This window comes from Mustela lutreola, chromosome 16 (genome assembly GCF_030435805.1).
Source record: "Mustela lutreola isolate mMusLut2 chromosome 16, mMusLut2.pri, whole genome shotgun sequence".
NCBI lineage: Eukaryota > Metazoa > Chordata > Mammalia > Carnivora > Mustelidae > Mustela > Mustela lutreola.
The window spans coordinates 48,012,785-48,028,067 of record NC_081305.1 but is presented as its reverse complement, the minus strand read 5'-3'; the positions used below and the strand labels follow the sequence as shown (position 1 = coordinate 48,028,067).

At 46.8% G+C, this 15,283-nt stretch overlaps 2 protein-coding genes across 2 annotated transcripts in view; one reads left to right on the top strand and one right to left on the bottom strand.

The window, feature by feature from the left end:
- LOC131818188 (zinc finger protein 549-like) overlaps nucleotides 1–8,392 on the top strand; it is a 43,621-nt gene extending 35,229 nt beyond the window's left edge. Inside the window, exon 3 of the mRNA XM_059152441.1 lies at nucleotides 8,266–8,392. Coding sequence (XP_059008424.1) covers nucleotides 8,266–8,330 — 65 coding nt within the window. The 3' untranslated portion in view covers nucleotides 8,331–8,392. The remainder of the gene's footprint in view (nucleotides 1–8,265) is intronic.
- Nucleotides 6,710–15,057, bottom strand: ZNF550 (zinc finger protein 550). Its single transcript, XM_059152428.1, has 4 exons — nucleotides 14,880–15,057; nucleotides 12,511–12,637; nucleotides 10,252–10,347; nucleotides 6,710–9,336 (listed from the first exon to the last, which is right to left on the bottom strand). The coding sequence occupies exons 1-4, from the start codon at nucleotides 14,904–14,906 to the stop codon at nucleotides 8,321–8,323; spliced, it is 1,266 nt and encodes a 421-aa protein (XP_059008411.1). The 5' UTR covers nucleotides 14,907–15,057; the 3' UTR covers nucleotides 6,710–8,320.
- Between the last annotated feature and the right edge of the window lie 226 nt (nucleotides 15,058–15,283).

Sequence of the window (15,283 nt, the reverse complement as noted above, 5' to 3'; positions counted from 1 at the left end):
TAAATTGGGTCTCCGTAGTAGGATTCAGCAAAGATGAAATTTGGAGGAAAATGTTAAGGTGGCTAGTGATAAATTCCTCATTTATTCCTGCCCAAATGGTACATACCCATTTTCCTGTTTTACTGCACTAGACAAGAACACCAGTATTAATACTGGACACAAGTGTGGAGAGTAGGCATCCTGGTTTTGCTCATGATCTCAGGAGCATGTTTTATAGTGGACAAAGAGGTATGGCAGTTAACCACATTTGCAATAGCACTTTTGTACGAGCTCCTTAAGAGGATCCCTTCTAAGTTTAATGACTCTGTCCTTGTCACACACGCATCCCAAAATTTTTCTTAAAAAATTGCTTTGGAGAAAAGTATTTTGTACAGAATGGGGAAAAAAACCCTCAACATAAGAAAATTTGTGGGAGGCTTCTTTTTTTTTCTTTATTTTTATTTTTTTAAAAGATTATTTATTTATTTCACAGACAGAGATCACAAGTCAGACAGAGATCACAAGTAGGCAGAGAGGCAGGCAGAGAGAGGGGGAAGCAGGCTCCCTGCTGAGCAGAGAGCCTGATATGGGGCTTGATCCCAGGACCCTGGAATCACGACCCGAGCCGAAGGCAGAGGCTTTAACCCACTGAGCCACCCAGGCACCCCCTTTTCTTCTTTTTAAAGATTTTATTTATTTATTGACGGACAGAGATCACAAGTAGGCAGAGAGACAGGCAGAGAGACAGGAGGGGAAGCAGGCTTCCGGATGAGCAGAGACCCCAACTGAGCCACCCAGGTGCCCTTGTGGGAGGCTTCTAAAGCAGTAGTTCAAGGAAAACTTATCACATTAAACACTTACAGGAAAAAAAAAAAAAAAAAAAAGGTCTCTGGGCACCTGGCTGGCTCATTCTGTGAAGCATGTGACTCTTGATCTCAGGATGGTGAATGCAAGCCCCACATTGGGTGTGGAAGCTACTTAAAAAGAGAAAGGTCTCAAATCAAGGATCTCACCTTTAGAAACCAGAAAAAGAGAACTGAAATGCAGAGAAAGCAGAAGGAAATAATAAAGATCAAAACAAAAATGAATGCAATAGACAATGAAGAACTGTACAGAAAATTCATGAAACCCGAAGCTTTAAGATCAATACACTGATGAACCTCTATCCAAACTGATCATATAAAAAGAGGGGAATATACAAACTTCCAATGTTGGAAATGTTAGAATAAATAAATAAATATATATTAGAAGTGACAATAAATAAATAAATATATATTAGAAGTGACATCACTAGAGATTCTACAGGTATTAAAAAGATAATAAGGGGGTTGCCTGGGTGGTTCAGTGGGTTAAAGCCTCTGCCTTCGGCTCAGGTCATGATCCCAGGGTCCTGAGATCGAGGCCCCACATCGCATCGGGCTCTCTGCTCAGCAGGGAGCCTGCTTCCCGCCCCCCCCCACCTGCCTCTCTGCCTAATTGTGATCTGTGTGTGTCAAATGAATAAATAAAATCTTAAAAAAAAAAAAAAAAAAAGCAGCAGCCCACACTGGGGCTCCAACCCCCGACCCTGAGATCAGGGCCTGAACCAAAAACAAGAGTCTGAGACTTAACCAACTGTGCCAGGCGCCCTGATGTCACAGTATTTTTGCATAAATACATTACCCTTATATTTCTGTATCTTTTCTTTGTTGGCGAAAGTCCTGATTCCAGTTACATAAATATATGTACTTAATTTGTTTCAGTATTTAACAATAATATGATGATTCATGAAATTTTAAGGCCCTTGCAGATATTTCTACCTTTATGTATCACTAGTAATATACAGTCAGAACTTCTTTATTTCTGTGTTGTTTGAATTATTACTCCTTTGTAGGGAAGCTCTACACTTATTGCACAATCAAGTTTACATACCTTTTTTGCCTTTGAATTTTATGGATTTTGATTTCATTTTAACATGGTTTGATAATGTTATTACCAAAAATATTTATAGTTTTCCCAAAATCAAACATATAACATCTGGTGAGTTCATAACTAGTGTCTGTTCCTGTCTTTAAACCCTGGTTAGTGACTTTTCTAAAGCAGTCACACTCCTTTTAAAAAATTTTATTATTGGGGCGCCTGGGTGGCTCAGTGGTTAAAGTCTCTGCCTTTGGCTCAGGTCATGATTCCAGGGTCCTGGGATCGGGCCCCGAATCAGGCTCTCTGCTCAGCAGGGAGCCTGCCTCTTCCTCTCTCTCTCTCTCTCTCTCTCTGCCTGCCTCTCTGCCTACTTGTGATGTGTCAAATAAACAAAAATCTTTAAAAATTTTATTATTATTATTTTTATTTGACAGAGAGAGACACAGTGAGAGAGGGGACACAAGCAGGGGGAGTGGGAGAGGGAGAAGCAGCCTTCCCGCTGAGCAGGGAGCCCAATGTGGGGCTCAATCCCAGGACCCTGGGATTATGACCTGAGCCAAAGACAGACGCTTAATAACTGAGCCACCCAGGTGCCCCAGGAGTCACACTTCTTACAATGGCTCATCCTTAAACAGTCTTTAAAGGCGACTGAATATGTAAGTACAAATGTACACATACACAAATATATTTGTGTGCACATGCATTTCTTTACATTTTTCTAAGTTAAAAAAATCAGGATATGGTAGAGTATACTGAACCTTGACTTTTTTTCATCTAACAAATATCTCCTATTTTCTCGTTTCACATATAGCATTTAGAGATTTTTTTCATTCCATTTTAGCATTGTAGTTGCTACGTAAATTATGAGTTCAGACTGCTAATTCAATCATTCCCAATTAATTAATTAATTTGGCATAAAGAGAGCAGAAGTATTCAGAGCAGCAGGCAGGAGGAGAGGGAGAGACAGACTCACTGCTGAGGGAAGAGCCCTGCTGAGGGGAGAGCCGGACTCTGGGCTGGGTCCTAAGACCCCAGGATCATGACCAGCGCCAGAGGCAGACACTCAAACGACTGAGCTACCCAGGTGCTCCTTAACTAGGACAGATGTTTACTGATTATTTTTTACGTGGAAAACTAGATGCCATGTTATTTTCTGGGCATGAGGCTGCTTATGTAATTCAATTGTCTTCAGATTCCTGTGACTGCTGTTAAAATGTGTTTGCTATAAAGTTAATACCATGGGTTCTGTCAAGTTGGAAATAAGTCTCTTATACCAGAAAGTTGTGTTCACAGTGGGATGGTGACGTTAAAAGGGGACAAAGAAGTAAAGTGGAAGGAGCTCCCCTAAGCTGTGCCTGGAGAGTCAAGCATCACAATGCATGGCCCATTTATATGTTTAAGCATGCATCATTCCATACTATTAATTCCATGAATTAATAAAAATGAGTGAACGATCCATTGGGAAACTTACTTCCAAAGTCAAATGCCAACTAATAAATGTGGGAAGACTGATGGGACTTGATCATCAGTGGTGGCTGAAGCTATGGGCTGAAACACTGACGTGGATCAGTATAGTCACGCAGTTTCAGAACATCTTCTGAGTAACTAAATACTACAAATAAAGGGAAATAAAACAACAGGCCCGACACGGAGTCCCTTATGTTAAGCTCTATATCACCAAACCAAAACATAATTTTTTTAATAGATTTTATTTATTTATTTGACAGAGAGAGAGAGAGATCGCAAACAGGCAGAGAGGCAGGCAAAGAGAGGAGGAAGCAGGCTTCCCGCTGAGCAGAGAGCCCGATGCCGGGCTCGACCCCAGGACCCTGGGATCATGACCTGAGCCGCAGGTAGAGGCTTTAACCCACTGAGCCACCCCCACCCAAGACTTAATTTAATTACAGTTTGGCCCTCCCAAAAATGGAACCATAAACCATCAGGATCTCCTGATCAGCACTAGTCAGGTACTTTGCCTGAGGGCCTCCAGCCATCTCCTAAAGGAAAGTGACCTTGTATGAACCAACCCATCTTTTGCCTAGGATCACTTCTTTGTTCCTACTTCCTTCTCCCTTATCAAAGTATTTCATTTTGTACAGCTCCTTGGAGTTCCCTTCTATCTGCTAGATTAGATGCTGCCCTGATTTGAATCACCTTTTGCTCAAATAAACTCTTAAAATGTTACAAAAAATAAAGGGAAATAGTAATTCTTGAGTCAAGAACACAAACTTACAGAAGTGACTGAAGTTACTATCCGTATTGGTAAATACGGATACCACGTACCTCCCGATATGATGTACTATGAAACATACAGCACCATTTCTGTGATTTCAGTATAAAACAATGCAAGAGCAAAATATCACCATTAGGAAACATTAGAGAAACAGAGGGAAATTCTACAAACTATATGACATGTCATGTCCATGGAACTCAAAGCCTGATTAACTGCTTCATTAAGGAGTGGAGAACAGTGACAACCAAATGCTCATGCTGTTCTGGGTTTGCTCACAGACCCGTAGACACCAAGGGGCAGTATTAGGACCAATGGTAACATCTGGACATGCCCTGTGGATTACTTAATAGTATTTTACCAATACTGAATATCCTGATTATAATATTCTGATCATATAAAATGTGCCCTTAAGAAACATGCACCAAAGCATCCACTTGTATGGAGGCAATGTATCTCCCCATTAATTTGGATTGTTCAGAAACCCACACATGTACGTGTGTGGGGAGAGACTGATAAAACAAAAGACACAGAACAAACAACTGTTTAATCTGGGCAGAATTTATACATGAGTATCTTGTACTATTTTTGTACTATAAGTTGAAAACTGAAGTTTTTAAAAATTCAAAAATCAACACATTTTACCACTTCATACAAAATGTATGTATCATAATCAACTCAGATGACGCAAAAGATATCATTTGATGCTAATTCACCCATTTTTGGCTTTTTTTTAAGCGTAGAATGGGTTTTCCTTAAACACTGGAAATATTCTACAACACACGCCATATGTATGATGTTAATATTTCACCTAAGATCAGAGACAAAAGAAAAAAAATTGGGATCACTTGGCCTTCAGCATTACTCCACAGAAACTACCTCATGCTGTACGGCCAGGAAAAACATACACATACACATTAGAAAGAAAGAAATAGATGGTTCTTTCACCATCTAAAATAAATGCCAGAACGCATCATCTGTACCAGCCCTAATGCAAACATCCTAATGTCAGGACTCCTCCCTTTTTCTTCACTGCCGTCCTGCTCCCCTCTTTTCCACAGAACCCATCCCCTTCTCACGTGCTATGGGAGTTAGGAACATTGCATTTCCTCACCCAGAAAAGTAGGTTCCATGAGGGCAAAATTCCTTTGTTTTGTGTAACTGTCCCTCAGAACAATGTACTACTTAAAATAAAACCCATGAGAAATAAGTTACCAAGCATGTTTAGATGCAGCCTTAAGAAAAACATATACTGGCAACAGGCCTCTGGGGGAAGGGACCATATAGGGCTTTGAAGCCAAGCAGCGGGGGACGCCCGGGGCCACTCAGGCCAGAACGCCAACTGCTTCATTCTCCCCTATCTCCCCTTCCCCTGAGAGCACCCGTGGCTAATTTGATGAACTCCTTGAATGTGCTGCTCAACTATAAACTTTATACTGCTTGACCAGACGTATTTTGCCTTCCTTCTTGTTTATCTACAAGGCATATGAATGAATATGTGGCCTTCTTCAGCCCTTCTGTTGATTACTGTCTATACCTAATAAAAACGGGACTGAGTTGTTCCGGGGCAAGTCTTTTCTGCTATTGTCCCCTGCTCCCTTGCTCTTGCAGCTGACTTGTTTGTGCCTCATTCTTCTCCCGTGCACCGTCTACAAGTGGCAGTTTTGTGCAACTCATATATCTAAAAGAATCCAAGACACTCATAAGATATACAATAAATGATTTCTTGGAGCACTAAATGTCACCTTCACTTTCTTATCCATTTATAAGAATCCACTCTGCTGCTTATCCTAACTTTACTAAGTCACTACCACCCTCCCTTCAAGTTGAGTATCCTGAGTACACTCACCTATGGAGAAGAATCCTGTTTTGGAGACAAAATTTTCAAGGTGGTTAAGAATCCGGCAAAGCCATGTGCTCAACTTCCTTGTCTTTTTAGATTCCAGTGTACTTTGCTCACCTACCCTAGGCATTAAGCTCCCTCCGTGCTCAAGGACAGGACTGCCACCTCAGTCACCCAGGCACCCCACTCCTCAGTGTGCCCAGAACACAGAAGTGGTCATGTGGAGGAAGGATGGAGGTCTCAGGAGACCCCTGCCGAGCCAGCAGCAAATATATAGTAGGTCCTGGCACTGAACATGTTAAGACTATATGCGAAGACCTTGGAGTTGAGGGAACCAATCCTCAGATGTCCATCTAGTGGAAAATGCATCACTCCTGCTTTGGAACAAACTGGGGTCAGCATTCCAGGCATGCAAAGAAGAACCTTTGGTAAAAACCATGATGTTTCCAAAGGGGTTTCTCCAACTCTCTTGAAGTTCACAAGAACTTGAAGTTGTTGAAGTTCACAGCTCAGCCACAAGTACAACCACAGCTACAACATATACCATCCTCCAGAGAGAGGAGAGAAGAGGGCAGGGGTCTTTTGAGTCAAATGTCCTTTCCAAAGAACAAAAAACCATGCACACTATCAAACAAAAACTCTTACGAACTCACAAAGAAGGCAATCATACTATGTGTGTCACAAAAAAGGCTCAGGCCCACTATGAACATGTGAACTGTGTATGTAGTCTTTTAAAATGATGTGAGGAAAGCTCCAAGTGAGGAAATAATCACTTTTTATTTTTTCTGTACATGTTTAACCCATTAACATTGATTACCTTGTGTACCTTGAAAACTAGGGTTGAAGGACAGTCCACAGGATGAATTTCAAATGACCACCTCCAATGCTGGCACCCAAGGAACAGGATGTCCACGGTGGCAACTGTGAAGCCCACACAAACCCAACCCCTGCATGTACACAACTGGAGTCTCCTCTTCAAATCCCTGACACTTTATTTGAAACCAAACTTCACATTTATAAGATCAGACAATGAGAATACTGTTTTTCTGGGCATATCATGACTTTGCCTCAGCTGAGTGTTTCATCTCACTGATTTTAGCAATAATGTAAGCCCCAGAAGGCTGTGGAGAGGGCCTGTGGAATGCATAGTCCTCCCCACGAGATTAACCTGTGAAACCCCAACAACACAAAAGAATTAGGTCCTGGCTGAGAAGTCCACCTCCACATTTGTCAGGGGAAAATGAAGAAAACATAAGAGCAGAATGGAATCAAGAAATAGGGAGGAAGAGAAAACACTGGGCATTTAAAAACCATAGAAACAGGAGTTTTACTTATAAATACCAAAGCCTTAAGCAGTCCCAAGGGAGCATATTTTAATGCGGCTGTATGCGGACCCTGCTCTCAGACATCAGAGGCAAGTGGCAGGTGATGTTACTTTCAGAATTCTAACCTTCTAAGTTCAAGTACCTCATGACTCAGACTTGACATTTCTCACAAAGAATGATGCTCCTTGTGGGTAGAGATGTGTGCAACAAGGCTTCCAGCAAACGTCTCTAGAGTTGTCCTCACGACAGCTTCCTGACACAGAAGAGCCATAAACACACATAAAAATGAAGGGCTGAGACCCTTTCTCTCCAACATTCCCCCCAACCAAAATAATAAAACTGATGAAAAACTGTAAGAGGTTTGGCAGGGAAATCTGAAAGTTTGTGAAGACATTTGTTTTTTCCATTTACAGTCTAGATTTCCATCCCCTTTTCCTTCTTCTTTAAAAAAAAAAAATGCTGAGATGGCTTTCTAAGCATCAACCAAGGGGAAAATGTGTGGTCGGAAGTCTTTGTAAGTGCACAGTACCCACTGCCTGTCTCCCACATCCTTCTCACAGTAAGGCCTACGCTGTGTCCCATTCCATCTGACTCTTAAGTGCTGACCTGTCACAGGTTTTCTCACAGTAATGACAAGGATGTGGTTCCCGTTTGTTACACATTCTCAGATGGTTAAGTATCTTCTTCTGGCTAAAATGACTCCTCAGTAGTTGCCTTCAGAATGTGTTTCCCTGAGGCTTTCTCTGACGCAGACAGAGGTGGACCCATGGGTGACCTGCCTTCTCAAAATTCTCTCCAGTGTGAACCCCATGATGAGTGGGCGGAGAGCAGTGGCTGGAGGCTTTCTCATGTTCACTGCATCACAGGCCTCCTTTCCAGTATGACCACTCATGTGCCTGAAGACCCAAAAACAACCTCTCCGACATTCTTTATACTGAGAGGGTTTTTGTTTTTTGTTTCCTCCACTGTGCTCCCCTCATGACGGACAGAAGAGCAGAAGCAGGCGAAGGCCTTTCTACATTCATGGCATCAAGAGCACTTCTCTCAAGTATGAACCCGCTGGTGCTGCAGGAGGTGTGACCTGCGTTTGAAGGCCTTCCCACACTCGAGGCACTTGTACGGTGTCTCCCCCGTGTGGATGACAGAGTGCTGAAGGAGGTACGTGCTCCGGTGAAAGGCTTTCCCACACTGGGCACACTCATAGGGCTTCTCCCCGGTGTGAATCCGCTGGTGCTGCGTGAGTTCCGAGCTGCATCTGAAGGCCTTCCCACACTCCATGCAATCGTAGGGCTTTTCTCCCGTGTGGATGATGTAGTGCTGAATCAGATGTGCTCTGTTGCTGAAGGATTTCTCACATTCTTTGCACTCAAAGGGTTTTTCTCCAGTGTGGGTCCTGTTATGCCGAATAAAAGTAGAGCGGTGGGTGAAGGCCTTTCGACACTGGCTGCACTCGTAGGGCTTCTCCCCAGTGTGAATTGGATGGTGCTGCATGAGGTAGGACCTGCGTTTGAAGGCCTTCCCGCACTCCACGCACTTGTATGGTTTCTCCCCGGTATGAATGAGGTAGTGGCGAATAAGGGTTGAGCTCTGGCTAAAGGCTTTCCCACATGCATTGCATTCATAGGGCTTCATTCCAGTGTGAACCCGCTGATGTCGAACGAGGTACCACTTCCGGTTAAAACCCTTCCCACACTGCTTGCATTTGTAGACAATATTCCCGGCATGAATCGTACAGCCTTTACTGCGTCCCTGTGGGTCACAGTCATGGAGAACATGTCCCTGAGACACTCTTTCCTGTAACACCCAGGAGTGCAGATTATCCTCTGTCCCCAAACCATCATCTTCAAGGCTCATTTTCCCAAGATGGGTCTCTTTTTGAGCATCTGTCCCAGGCTTCAACTGACCTTTCTGCATTTGCACAAGCCCTTCCCAATCCTTGGTGTGCGCCAACCTGGAGTCCTTTGAAGATCCCTGAGTCAGGCTTCCCTGGAGCAAGACTCCCTCAGACAAAACCAGCTGAGGAGTGCTTGGGTCCCTGGTCTGAAGTCTCATGCTGTCACCTGCAGAGAAGCCAACACACAGACGGGGACTTCTAGTGATTCAATACGGAAGAAACAAACTCAACACTTCAGTGGGAAAGTGAGAGTGAAACAGCGCCCCGGGACTGCTGTGTTCCCCACCTCTGGATCCTGGGTTTCCCATGACTGTCTACGGTCCTTGTAGCCTTGACACCATTCAAGGGAAAAACCCAAGGACAGGCTGGACCAGGGAACCGAGGATCTGGAGTGGAGACCCCTCCTCACAGTCCGGAGAAGAGGAGGGAGGACAATTTTGAGAACACTGTCTGTGGGGTATTTGCTTCAAGAATTGGTATCTCTTGGTGTTAAGAGAGTACACAGAAGTGGCCCCAAATAGGACTGGGAAGAAAAAGAGGTCATCTTCCCATAGAAGTGTCCCATGAGCTAAGTCCTAATGGAGAATTAGAATTGCCAGAGAGAGGAAGAGGAAAGGAGCACTGGGTTGGAATGGAACGAACAAGCATGGGTAGGGTCACTCTTGGGGAGTGCTGAACAGTTAAAGGAAGAGAGGGCCCCAGATGCCTGGTGAAGCCAACAATGAAGGGTGATCATGAAAGGAAGAGAATTAAGACTGAAGAAGAGGGATGGAGGGACACTCCGAGACCAATGGTATAAATGACAAGCTTCTGCTCTGCTGGGAGGCATCACGTGGTGGTTAAGCGCATTCTGCAGCCAGAAAGCCATTGTTCCAGTCCTGCCTCTACCAAGTGAGTGGTCTTGGATGGGTTACTTTCTTCTTCAAAGCACAATTTCTTCATCTGAGAGACTAGCAGACTCCATTCTCATTCAGTTCTCCAGGAATGTGACCAAGAGCTCACAAGTTCAGAGGCACTGGTTCCTTGCCTGCTGAAGGCTCCCTGACCACCCCACAACCCCCAACCACCTGTCTGCTCCTACCTGAGCAGGTGCTATGGGAGAGGCCTCCCTTTCCTGTCCACAGCTCCTGCCCATGCTCCAGCAGGTGGGCAAACTCTGCTTTGGGAACTGGATGCCCTGTTGATGGAGAAAGAAACAGGTCGTGGTGTATGAGAAAAAAGCAGTATCTCCATCCCATGTGGGACTTCATGGCAGGGCCAAGACCTGGATGAAGCTGTGAAGAAAATGCTGATGTGTGACCTGAAAACCAAGTGCACAAATCTCATTCTTGGCTTCAACTGCCACAGAAGATAGTCCTGTCCGTCCAGACAACATCAATGTCTTTGAATCTCATCGGCAAAAGCCATTTCACACACAGCCATGGGACCCCAGGAAGGTGAGCCCCTCCTTCCAGAAGGGATTCTGTAATTAATCTAAGTCGCTGTTCTCGAACACCCTGTGCTTCAGAAACACTTAGGGATGCTTGGTTCCAACCTCAAACAGAAAGAAACAAAAGTGCTTGGGCTGAGGCCTAGCCATCAGTATTTCTGGGCTCTCTCGCTAGGGAATTCTCTCTCCCCAAGAGAACTAAAACCTGCCAGGGGAAGAAATCAGTGAATGGCATCTCTGATGGGACTGGTAATCTGAGACAGGCAGGTAACCTGAGCTGAAGACAAAGCCTTTATTCCAGCATGAAAGGAGGCTGAACAAGGAGGCTGCTTCCCCAGTCCTAGCTGCAGCACCCCACAGGCCTGCAAAAGCGCCAGCCTGAGGAACAGGCTGATGCCTGGTCCAGGAAGAGGAGCAGAGAGAACCTTCATATCACTGAGGACAGAACTATGTAACTGCAACCTCCAATCCAGGGCAGCCCCACCCTGGGGCTTCCCATTAGGCGAGATGGGGAATTTCCTTCAAGGAAAGCCACTTTCCAGCTTGTTTTTGTTTCATGCAGCCAGATACGGCTCAACACAGCCAGGTGGGTTCCGCACAGCATTTCAAGGGCTGAGGTATCAGGACCCACGGAAGTCTCCACTGGCAGATTCTGACCCTCAGGCTGGGACTCATTCAGGCAGGTCTCAGTAACGGTCACCGATGTGTCCTATGTGCCTGGCACTGAGGGGCAGCAGAAAAGGTGAACCAGACGTTCCTTTGGCTCTGACAGGAGTTGAGCCCACTCTCCCCTCAGGGCCTTTTCTTATATGGTTCCTCTACCTGGAACCCCTCCTCCACCTCCCCTCCAAGCTTCAATGCTTAGTTCCAATGTCACTCCCTGAGATGCCTTCTTTGCAGCACCCATGATGGGTTATGACCACCTGGCTAAATACTCCTAAGTTCCCCTAATTCTCCTACAACTCATCACAACTCATCTAAGAACTGGCATCCACCTTCCCACCTAACTCAGAGTGACTGGTCTGTATTCTCACACACAGGGCGTCATTGTCACTGATGGCTTCTCTTTAAATGGACCCCATTTAATTTTTGTTAAGTGTTTTGTTCTCAAATGGAACTCTTTGTTTTGCTGTGGTAAATGAAAAGAGTCAAGTTCACTTTCCACAAATGGCAGGTTACCATCAAAACAACAGAATCAAAGTAATGCCATTAGAGCCCAGCAAGTTCATGCAGAGAGCTCCGGATTGTGAGCCAGAGGCTGTTCCTTCTGCTGGAAAAATTACCCACAATTAGGGCACCTGAAATACTCAGCACTGTTCTGAGACTTTCTCTTGACAACAATCAGCATTCTAGACAGAGGCGGTCAAAGGACTGGCTTTCTCAAGGTGTCCACCCCTGGCATTTTGTGACATTCCTGTGCACTTTCTAAAGCATCTCCTGCTCCAGTGGAGGGCTGTGACCTAGGCCTCAGGAGAACATGTGATGATCATGAAGACACCACGGGTCTTTTTACAGAGACCGTGTTGTTCAGGAAGATCCCTGGGGCACTGATGACAAATATGGGGATGTGCCTGACTTACCCTCTCTCCTGAGAACAACCCATCACTCACAGCTGTACTAACTGGGCCCCGGACGCCTAACCCAAGAGACTCCTGTGTAGTCTAGAATATGGACATCAGACCGCAGCCTGAGTGTGCTGAGTCTTGGGGTGAGTCTGCGTTCAGAAGAAGGCTGTTTCTCTCCAAATGATCCCTAATGCAGACCTGACACAGGGAGACCAGGTAGAAGGACAAGGACTCAGAAAACTGCAGGGTCTTTGGGGAAGACGGAAGATGGCTCCTGTGACCTTCTTAATCAGCCAGGAATCAAGAAGGGTGGGCTGCCCCACAGGGATGAGAGGTGAGCCCTTACCCAATGAGACCAGAAGCCCACAGGTCTCCAGCATCACCTCCTGGTACAGGGCCCTCTGGTCCAGGTCCAGATGTCCCCACTCTTCCTGGGTGAAGGTCACAGCCACATCCTTGAAGGTCACCAAAACCTGAAAAATCAAACAGAGGTAATGATGTTGATCTTGTGCTGCTGGATGGGGTCACAACCCTATAACTCAGTCTCTGGTCAAGATATGGAGAGACCCAGGCCTGACTCAATGAGGCCTCCTGAGAGCAGAGCTCTGTGCTGGGCTCAAGGGGGAGACACATGCAGCCTTTGGACATAATGCAGTCATGGCTGAGAGAAAACCTCCTCTGGGAAGCTGCTGGAGATAACAGACAGTAGCATTCCCAGGAAGACCGTGGGGGCAGACAGTAGGTGATCTGGGACATCAGAAGAACGGGGAAAGTGATTGCGATGATAATCCCAACAATGAGAACTGCAGCAACAGTAGCTCAGTCTCCCTGGTCCTCCCCTTGTGCCCGCCCCAGCTGAGGGCTTCACACGGAGATAAAGTGACTTAAAATCCCCTATTCTGGATCCAGACTCCCAGGGACTTTATTAAGACTCTTGAAGCAGACACTTGCCAGCTGTGACCATGGGGTGGACACCCCATCATTTCTCTAAGCCTTGACTTCCACATCAGTACAATTAATCGTTCCCACTTCACCAGGCAGTTCTGAGAAGTAAAGAGAAAATGTTCACATGGCAAACAGTGGAGTGCCTGGCCTGGAATGTGTTCAATGTATTTTGTGACTTTTCCTAACCCTCCCACAGCCCACAAGGTGAATGCCACCATTACCTCCAGCAGCCGGAGGCTCAGGAAGCTCTAGAAAGTTTCCCACAGTCTCACTTTCAAGGAGCAAAGAAAGAATCTGAACATCCAGTAAAAGATGACAGCATTACCAGAAAACAAGCACCTTAAAAAAGGCTATTTTAAGTGGTGACATGGATGCACAAGAGTAGAGAGTACAGGGCACAGCCCTGCAGGGACGTGGGGACAGGACCTGGGACGAAGGGAAGTGCAAGGGCAATGGCTGCAATATGGGAAGGACTTTGGCAAGTTCAGTACCACCCAACTGGGTGCAGTGAGCATGGGAAGATCTGAAGGGGAGCACTGAGGAACAGAGCCCTGAGGGCCAGAGAGGGGGCTGCGTGCATTTGATCTAAGTATGATGGGAGCCCCTGAGGGGGAGACCCATTCACTCATTCAACTATTTACTGAGTACCTTTTACAAGCCCAGGCCGTTCTAGATCTTGGCATAGGGCAGCAATAGGCGCTCACCATCCAGGGCTGGAAACACATCCTAAATAAGCAACTAAAATCAGCAAGACAATGTCAGAGGGCCCTAAAGAATCTAAAGACAAGAAAATAGAGTAAGGAGACTAAAAAGATTGTAGTCCACTTTACATGGGGCAACACGGAAGGCATCTTTCAGGATGGCACACTGGAGTGGGTCTGAAATAAAGTGAGGGAGGGTGCCCGGTGGATGGGAGTGAGAAAAGCGCTCACCATGATCAAGGCTATGAAGAGGGTACAACAGGGCTGACTGCTGGAGACTCACCTGGATCCCCTTGTGCGTTTGTGTCCAATGGCACACGCTACTGCACACTATCATCACCGGCCATTTGAATGGACTCATTTTTCAAATCTGAGTGTCTTAAACTGAGCGAAAACAGATTCACTACTGTCAGGGGAAAGCCAGCTCCATTTGCTGTTAACGGAAAGATAAACTGCCTGGCCTTCCTAGCCCCCAGCCTGCCCTTCCGTCTTTTCTGCCCTAGCACAGCAGCAATTCCAAAAAATCACTCCTGCAGCTCCTCCACCCCAGCCCTTAGCTTTAGCGGCTAGAGGCCAGGAAGGGGCAGAGGTCAGACTCCCACTGGGCTGAGCCAAGACCAACACAGGCTCAGGAGACATCTCCGAGGAGAGAGGTCCCAGAGCGATGCTCCCGGGACCCTGCTGGACACCGGGGACACACAACACCCACGGACCCTTTCTAGTTCCCTCAACCCAGGACGAGGAACTGTACATACTCCTCCGTTTCACACCTGAGAAAAAAAGAGTCCAGCGCGGGAGAGGACCTCGCTCAAGGTCACGGGGTCGGGAAGGGGCGCGGCCAGAATCCGCGCTGGGCACTACAGGTCTGGACACTCGGGTCGGAGCGGGGCGGGAACCGGGGAGGACTGCAGGAGCCACACCTGTCCCTTCCACACAGCATCCCACCCGCTGCCAAAGAGATAGGCGCTCCCCCACGGGACCCCGACCTGCCTTCTGGAGCGGAGAAGTCCCCACCCGAAGCGGCGAAGCTCAGGGGCGCAGGACACCGCCTGCCCGCACGCCCACTCACCTGCGCCGGATCCAGGGACCGCGCCATCGGGCCGCGGGGCTCCTGCGGGCTCAGCCCGCCCACCCCTGCGTCCCGCAGGTGTGCGGGCGAGGCCAGTCGCCGCCGTTCCCCGTTCACCCGATGAGCCGCCGGTAACTCACAGCCCGCACGCACCCCTGCTACGTCACAAACACGTCCACGCGCGACGCCGGAAGTCCCGCCTCTGCCAGCGGGCCCAGCGACGCCCCTTCGGGCGGCACGGCCTTCTGGGTAATGTAGTTTTGTCCTGCCTCCTACCCAGTGAGGAATGCTCCTCAGCTCTTTCTAGAACCCGGGCGCTGGGAGAGGGTGCGCGGAGGCTCAAGAGAAGAACGGGGCAGCATCGGATACTCACAAAGGGGACGCACCGAAATTTCCGCAGTTTC